Consider the following 8290-nt stretch of genomic DNA (forward strand, 5'->3'; position numbering starts at 1 on the left):
GCTTTGACATCACATCCACCAAAGCTCAGTTGGAGTCTGAGTCTTCCTGAGAGCGCCCCCCAGAGAAGCCCCCCGGTAAAAGGGCAAGGAACCGTCTTGGGGCTTGTCCTTCGCGGTACAACCCACAAGCAGGTCTGGGTGCCCAAATGCAAGGTTGCCTGCCCCAAAGCCGCCAAGGGGGATGCGTGAAAACGTGGGCCCATGCGGGAGGAAGAGGGTGCCCTGGGCTTTCTCTCCTCTGTTAAGCGACATAGGTGGTGAGGAAAGCGAATGTTAGTATAGAAGTTGCCTTTGTATTGAGGGAGTACAGAGCACTTCTCAAGGAGAGAACTGAAATGTTACAATAACAAGCCAATAAACAAAACAACTTTCCCTTACTACAACTGCTGTTAATGGGAAAGGCGCCTAACCTGCTGAATTAAATTGTTCAAAAGTGCCTGTTCATCATTGGGAGCTCCTTCTGTACAAGGAGGGGAAGGAAAATGTGAAAACAAAAAACAAATTCGAGAAGCCTCCTTAATCGGCCCCCGCAGTGTCTTGGAGGCCCCAGCCGGGCCAGGGAGAGCTCCACCCTCCCAGCCCCTATCCCAGAGAGGAGGCTTTTTAGCCAAAGAAAAACCAAACCAAACCAACAACAAAACGTTTAGAATCCAAGGGGGGAAAGTCTGAGTGGGTCTCGGGATCTGCGCCACGCAGGGCGCGACACTGTAGTCCACTGGACGGGAGGCCGGGGCCTGGCCGGAGCAGCACGGCGGGTGCCTCTGGCCCGGCTGGGGAGCGAAAGCCCACAGCTCCCCCTCTCCAGGCGCCCAAGGACCCTCAAGGCGCGGGGCTCACACTTGAAGCCTGGGAACGCGCAGACAGGAAACCCACTTCCTCCTAAGCAGTTTCTTGCTCGCCGGATGAGAGGCGCCCAATTGAAGCAGAATGATCCTCATCTACTAATATCCAGCGTGGCCACAAAGCGACTGGCCATTTACGCCGCCACTTTAAACAAAGATATTTGGTTATTCCCGGGGAAGCAAGTGCACTTTTGCATGGCTGAGCTCCGGGCGGAGGCGAGCCTCAGCCCAGCCTCCCGCCTGCTGGGCTGCTCGCGCCTTGGGATTCGCCCCCTCCCGGCCAGCTGGTCCCGCCGGGGTTCAGGCTCAGTTCCGCCCGGCAACAGGCGGGCGGGTACTCACGACGCTCCCTGCCCGCGCCCTCCCTGAAGCATCAGAGGGGGAAAACAGCGTGGCCCTGGGCTCGGGTGCTGGGACTCTGATGTCCTCGGAAAGTCAGCTCCAGCCCCAGAACCCCGCGTGTCCGGGCGATGGGCGAGGGTCGGGGACACCAGGTTTGTTCGAGGTGGGGCAACTTCAGCAATGGCCCTTCGGGTTAGTGCCCCCCAGCTTCCCAGCACTAGCGGCCAGTAGTGTGCTTGCCTTGGCCGGGAATGGGGGTGGGGAGAGGGAGCCGCGTGTGGGTTGGGGGGGGCGTGATGTAGGGGGCCCTGGACCGCTGAGAAGACCCTGAGGTGGGGGGAGGGGGACGCGGGGATCTGGGACAGCCTCTCGGAGGCAGCCGATCCCTTGCTCAGCGTCCCCTCCGCCCGCTGGGATTCTCTCTCGGGTAGGGGGAAAGGGGGCGGGGAGCAGAGGTGTCCCTCTGACGGCGGCAGAAGAGGCAGACAGACGGACAGACACGCAGACCAACAGTGCGGCCCCAGGGTTCGTCCCCAGACTCGTGAGCTCGTTTGGTGGCGACTGGGGCTCGGCGCCGCGAAACCCGATGTGGTCCGGAGGCAGTGGGAAGGCGCGGGGCTGGGAGGCCGCGGCGGGAGGGAGGAGCAGCCCCAGCAGGCTCAGGTGAAACCCCTACCCTGTCCCTTGGCCCCCTCCCTCTAAAGACTTGTCCCCGCCCGGGAACCCCGGCTGTATTGGAAAGTGGTTCACTTTGTAACTCCGAAAGTTGGTTGCAAAGCAGCATTCACCTTCCTTCCTCCCCACCATCCCTCCTCCTCGGCTACTCCTCACCCCACCTCTTGCCCTCCCCTCTCTCGGTTCCCTCCTCCTTTCCCTCCCCCCCCCCGTCTCCCCCCGCGCGCCGCCCGCACCCCACAAAAAATGGGGTGGGGGTGTCCGGGGAGCGGGGGAAAGAAATGCTTTGGGTCGCGTCTCTGCCTCTCTCTCTCTCTCTCCCTCTTTGAGACCTAAAAATCTTGACAAGTGAAACTTAAAGGTGTTTACCTTGTCATCAGCATGTAAGCTAATTATCTCGGGCAAGATGTAGGCTTCTATTGTCCTGTTGCTTTAGCGCTTACGCCCCGCCTCTGGTGGCTGCCTAAAACCTGGCGCCGGGCTAAAACAAACGCGAGGCAGCCCCCGAGCCTCCACTCAAGCCAATTAAGGCGGACTCGGTCCACTCGGTTACGTGTACATCCAACAAGATCGGCGTTAAGGTAACACCAGAATATTTGGCAAAGGGAGAAAAAAAAAAAAAAAAGCAGCGAGGCTTCGCCTTCCCCCTCTCCCTTTTTTTTCCTCCTCTTCCTTCCTCCTCCAGCCGCCGCCGAATCATGTCGATGAGTCCAAAGCACACGACTCCGTTCTCAGTGTCTGACATCTTGAGTCCCCTGGAGGAAAGCTACAAGAAAGTGGGCATGGAGGGCGGCGGCCTCGGGGCTCCGCTGGCGGCTTACAGGCAGGGCCAGGCGGCTCCGCCGGCCGCGGCCATGCAGCAGCACGCCGTGGGGCACCACGGCGCCGTCACGGCCGCCTACCACATGACGGCGGCGGGGGTGCCCCAGCTCTCGCACTCCGCCGTGGGGGGCTACTGCAACGGCAACCTGGGCAACATGAGCGAGCTGCCGCCGTACCAGGACACCATGCGGAACAGCGCCTCGGGCCCCGGATGGTACGGCGCCAACCCAGACCCGCGCTTCCCCGCCAGTAAGTGAGGCCGCCCCACTGCCGGGCCGCGGGCTGAGCACGGGAGGCGCGGGGAGAGCAGCCCAGCAGGCGCAGCGCCTGCCGGCTGCGCACCGGGCGTCAGGGTGGGCGGCCCGGAAGCCGCGCCAGGGAGTAGGGTGCGGGAGCTGGGGATTCTTCCCTCTGCTGGACTGAGGGGTCCCAGAAGAGACACTTGGTAACGCTGGGGTCTTGCGGGCAGGTGCTAGTATTCGGCGTCTCCCAGATGCGGCCGACTGGCAGCTCTGCTCGGCTCAGGAGACCTCAGAGTGCCCAGGGATCGCCCTCCCACCCCCCCCCAAAAAAACTAAGGGAGCTGGGGGCAAGCAGGGAGCAGAGAGGTGCGGCCTGGCCGGGCGGGAGGCTGCCCTACTGCGACGCGCTGAGGGGACCCGCCCGGCTGGCTCTCTAGTCCAGGCAGGTGGAAGGGCGCGCGGCTTCAGAGGGGGCTCTAAATGGGCCGAGCAAGCGCCCTCACTGGGGCTGACAGGAGAGAGCGGCCAAGAGGCAAAGCGTCTGGGACTTTAGCTTTCGAAGGTGAACACCCCACTCTCCCAAACTCCCAAAGTTGGGGTCTACGGCGGGACCCCAGCTCTTGGTCTGGGCCCAGTTCGCCGCCTGTGGCCCGCTCACCCAACGACTCTGGCCAGGGTTGGGCAAGAAAGGACCAGAAGCGGCCTTTCTCCACTTTGCTTTTGGGCTGGAGCCCTGTGACTGAGGGAGGCAACCGGGGTTGAGGTGGGGAGCTTTCCAGCAAATCCCTCGACGGCACGGCCTGGGGCAGGCGCTAACTCTCCTTGGAACTTAGGCCTCTCAGGGCGGAGGCGGCCTAGGTGAGGAGGGCGCCGTCGGGGTGGGCCGGGCCGGCCAAGGGCGCGGAAGGCCGAGGTGGCCTGGCCCGGCCCGGTCCCCGCCGACGCTGTGCGTTTGTCGCTTACAGTCTCCCGCTTCATGGGCCCAGCGAGCGGCATGAACATGAGCGGCATGGGCGGCCTGGGCTCGCTGGGGGACGTGAGCAAGAACATGGCCCCGCTGCCAAGCGCACCACGCCGGAAGCGCCGGGTGCTCTTCTCCCAGGCTCAGGTGTACGAGCTGGAGCGACGCTTCAAGCAACAGAAGTACCTGTCGGCGCCCGAGCGGGAGCACCTGGCCAGCATGATCCACCTGACGCCCACGCAGGTCAAGATCTGGTTCCAGAACCACCGCTACAAGATGAAGCGCCAAGCCAAGGACAAGGCGGCACAACAGCAACTGCAGCAGGACAGCGGCGGCGGCGGCGGCGGCGGGGGCGGGGGCGCCGGGTGCCCGCAGCAGCAGCAAGCGCAGCAGCAGTCGCCGCGCCGCGTGGCCGTGCCGGTCCTGGTGAAAGACGGCAAACCGTGCCAGGCAGGCGCCCCGGCGCCGGGCGCCGGCAGCCTCCAGGGCCACGCGCAGCAGCAGGCGCAGCAGCAGGCGCAGGCGGCTCAGGCGGCCGCGGCGGCTATCTCAGTGGGCAGCGGTGGCCCTGGCCTGGGTGCACACCCGGGCCACCAGCCGGGCAGCGCGGGCCAGTCTCCGGACCTGGCGCACCACGCCGCCAGCCCCGCGGCGCTTCAGGGCCAGGTGTCCAGCCTGTCCCACCTGAACTCCTCGGGCTCGGACTATGGCGCCATGTCCTGCTCCACCTTGCTATACGGTCGGACCTGGTGAGAGGACCCCGGGCCGGGCCGGGCCCAGCGCGCTGCCTCATCGCTTTCCCTCCTGCCGGCCACACATCACCAACCACCCGCCGCTCCCTGCGCTTCGACTTTTCTTAAGAATCTGTCCCGTTTAGACCAAGGGAAAAAACACAAAAGCCAAACTGCTGGACGTCTTTTTCTTTTTCTTTTTCTTTTTCTTTCTTTTTTTTTTTTCTAAAATTTGTGCGAATTTTTTTAAAAAAGAAAATAAAAACAACCAAGTGAATCCAATTCTTTAAGGAGTCTTTAAACCGAGAAGGACATAACAAAAAACAGCTTTTGGGGCGTCTGTTAGGTGATTGAAATGGGTTTCCCTCGCTCAGGCAGGGTGCAGTTTGGAGAGGGCTCTACGGTGACACAGCTCTGGACTCTAAAGATCGCAAACTTCACTCTGGGTACACTGTGCCAGCAAGGTGGACTCGCTTGTAAATACCAGGATTTCTTTTGAAGGGGAGATGGGGGCTGGGGAGAGGAAAGACTCTACAACAGGACCCGCATGTCATTGACACAAAGGAAATGCCCCCTCCCAGCGCTCGCTGGCCGCTGAGGCTCAGCCCCGGGAAGAGCCCTGGCTAAAATTGTTTTATGTTTGATGTGAACTTGTAGCTGTAAAACGCTGTCAAAAGTTGGACTACACACCTAGTTTTTAGAAATCTGTACATTTTGTTGTAAAAAAAAAAAAAACAAAAACAAAAACCCAGTCCCTGTCCCCAGCCCATCATATTTTTTATGGGCATTGACAAATCTGTGTATATTATTTGGCAGTTTGGTATTTGCAGCGTCAGTCTTTTTCTGTTGTAACTTATGTAGATATCTGGCTTAAATATAGTTCCTAAGAAGCTTCTAATAAATTATACAAATTAAAAGGATTCTTTTTCTGATTAAAAGTCCACCTTTTGTTTGTTTTGATTTGGCTTTAAAAGGCTTTTTTTTTTTTTTTTTTTGTGGTGGTGGGGGTGGCTCATCATTGGCCTGATGGGAATTGGCATTGTTTGGGAGCTAAAAGGATCCTAAACCAGCTAAGGAGCTGGGCCCAGAGTCCTTGTCCCATAGGGAAATAGAGTTTTGTTCTGTCTCCGAATTGAGTAGAACCAAACCTTGAACAGTCCTGGGACTTGGCAATATAGAGGAAAAAAGCTGAACTACTTCCATCAGGAGGGAAAGGGAGAACAGAAGAGAAAGAGACCAAAGGACTAGTTTTTAGATCCAGGCTTCTGTTTTTTGAAACCTCAGAAGTGTCTGCTGTGGTCTTATACAGCTAAGTCAACAATTAAAACTTTAAAACGTTTTAAATAACATACATTTTAAATAATCCTGAATGAGAGATCATTTTTACGGAACAGATGGTCCCTGTAGATTTCAACACCAATCCTTATTTCTAATCTGCTGCAGAGCCTCGTCGGAATTAGAATCTGGTGGGAGGCTCTTTTCAAAAATGGGCAAGTCTATCTGGGTCTCGTTTCTGCTCTGAAACAACTATCCCCACTCAGAGTTGGACATGGATCCCCAGCCTTTCAGGGTCCTTCTGGCTCTGGGAGATTTTTTTGACTTGGCTACTGGCCTGGAGACACTGAAGGCAGGACTTTGGAAGCTGGGCTTTCCCTCTTTGTTCCACCAGTCTCCATCTCTGGGCTCCTAAATATCTTTGTAGTAAGGAATCTTTCTCCTGTTCCCAACTTTCTACTTCTCACTGCCCCGGCCACCCCTGCCACCCCAGCAAAAAAAAAAAAAAAAAGATCTTCAATCTTTCTTACTACTTTGAATTTCCCGGTCTCTTTGGTACCCAGATGTGGTTGTTGGGGAACTATCAGGGTTGCCCTAGAGAAGGGAGGAGGGAAGAGTGGTTCTGGACAGAGAGAAATCATAGCCCCTAGATGGGCTGTTGCCCCTTCTGTGTCACCTGTGAAAAACCTTCCTAGCAAAAGTGGGTCCCTCTTAGCCTGAAAGTGTTTGTGGCAGATTGATTCATACTTGCTTTGTACTCAATTCATGCCTAGAATTTCTTTTTCCTTCTCTTCATGTTTTCTTCCTCTCTTTTCCTCTTATTCTGTCTCCATCTCTCTCTGTCACCCAACTTCCACCTTACCCCACCCCTAGGAACTTGTGAGGGAAACTGCCTAGGCCAAGGCCTTGCTCCAGACCAGCAGTTCCTGGGAGGCTCCTCACCCCTGGTGCCTTACGAGTAGGGGCCAGGGTGGGCTTCATCTCCTGGGTCTGGCTACTGAGATATGGTTTCCAATATCCAAAAGAGACTCAGAGAATCCAAGGATGGTTGCTTGGGTCTACAGAGTGTGCTGGTGGGGGAAAATCTCAGGAGGCCTCACATTTTGGAAAACAAGAAAAAATCAGTGAAGTTGGAACACTTGTGTTGGAATGAGCAGCTGTGTTCCCCGGACAGGTTGTGCAGGTGGTCAAATCACAGCTCAGCCCAGGGCCTTGGCGGGGGAGATGTTTGCTCTAAGGTCCCAATTCCGTGGGCATGGGAGCTTCCGCTTAACCTGCCCCAGGCCCAGCATAAGTCTGGTCTGGGGCGGGGGGCGCGGTGCCTACAACGGCAAGGACGGCTGCCCCCCCCATCCTGGCCCAGAGGGGGCACCTGAGAGTCACAATTTTAGTGGGTTGTGGTACCCTCGGCCTTAACACCCTTGCGCTGGATGGAGTTTTATGAAATACATTCTTCTCCCTGCCACCTCGAGCCGGCTTAGTTTGAAGTCTGTTTACTTGTTGGGGATGGGGGAGGAGGGGGGAATGTGAGTTCAGCCGGGTCTGCGGATGGAACTGAGACTAACGGAGACTTGGCCGCTTCTCTCCATCCATCACCCCGGGTCCACCAGCTCCAGCTCCTGGCCCGGAGATTGTAGTAACTTCAGGAATCGGCCCTGGAACGCGAGCTGAAGCTTTTTGATAAAGAAATATGTGCGCGCTGGGCACAGCAAAAGACCTCAGGCTGGGGACATTCCCTACCCCACATCTCGGTGACCCCCTGCGAAGCCGATTGTCGTCTTCGCCGGGAGTGGCCCTCCCCTAGGTCTCCAGCATCTCTGGCCCAGGTTCCGGCCTGGAGAAATCAGCCTTTTGGGGATGTCCCTGGCGCTGAAGTGCTGGAAGGGCCAGAAGCTTCCCCACGTAGGGGGGCAGCGCAGTTCGCTCCAAGATCCCAGAGAAGCTGAGCGCCCCCGCCTAAGCACCCCACCCATCCCCAAGCCCCGAGGGCTGCGGAGAGTGGGGGAGATTTTGCAGACAGCATCCCCCCTTTCCTCCTCTCCCCCACCCCCACCCTACCAAGTAAACACGGGGACTTTCTCGAGAGCCCTGGAGTGCGGCTCTAGTGGCTTCGGGGCCTGAAACCCCAGGCTTGGCTTGTTTGATGTTTAGCATCCCAAAGCGGCACGCCACCCCCGCCCCAGCCTGGGAACCTGGAGCTCTGGGTCGGAGAGGGAGGAAAGCCGCCCTCTCAGTCGGCCAGGCCAGGGGACTGGGCTAGGTTCAGGGAAGGCGAGAAGAGCCGGACAGAGACGCGCTGAGCGGGGGAGAAGGGAGTCCCGGCTGCCGCCGCCCCCAACAGAGACACTTGTGGGTACAGCTGGAGTCCTCAAGGCCGGGAGGCGGGTGGGGGCAGGGAAT

The 8290-nt window shown here is 58.1% G+C and overlaps 1 protein-coding gene across 2 annotated transcripts; it reads left to right on the forward strand.

Moving 5' to 3' along the window:
• The first annotated feature begins 1586 nt into the window (after positions 1-1586).
• On the forward strand, positions 1587-5556 carry NKX2-1 (NK2 homeobox 1). 2 transcript variants are annotated; one of them, XM_031036253.2, is made up of 3 exons: positions 1587-1847; positions 2545-2930; positions 3889-5556. In XM_031036253.2, the coding sequence occupies exons 1-3, from the start codon at positions 1771-1773 to the stop codon at positions 4635-4637; spliced, it is 1212 nt and encodes a 403-aa protein (XP_030892113.2). In that variant the 5' UTR covers positions 1587-1770; the 3' UTR covers positions 4638-5556. The 2 variants fall into 2 exon arrangements, with proteins under 2 accessions (XP_030892113.2, XP_006740974.2); XM_006740911.3 differs by lacking the exon at positions 1587-1847 and having other exon boundaries at positions 1849-2930.
• The last annotated feature ends 2734 nt before the right edge of the window (positions 5557-8290 follow it).

The sequence above is a fragment of the Leptonychotes weddellii genome, chromosome 9, assembly GCF_054177405.1.
Source record: "Leptonychotes weddellii isolate Sample4059 chromosome 9, ASM5417740v2, whole genome shotgun sequence".
NCBI lineage: Eukaryota > Metazoa > Chordata > Mammalia > Carnivora > Phocidae > Leptonychotes > Leptonychotes weddellii.

Bases quoted from the DNA above. Each gene is read 5' to 3' on its own strand.
- NKX2-1 (XM_031036253.2), top strand. From the start codon at position 1,771: ATGTGGTCCGGAGGCAGTGGGAAGGCGCGGGGCTGGGAGGCCGCGGCG. The intron at 1,848-2,544 runs GTGAAACCCCTA...TTCCTCCTCCAG, and splicing joins AGCAGCCCCAGCAGGCTCAG to CCGCCGCCGAATCATGTCGA. The intron at 2,931-3,888 runs GTAAGTGAGGCC...TGTCGCTTACAG, and splicing joins AGACCCGCGCTTCCCCGCCA to TCTCCCGCTTCATGGGCCCA.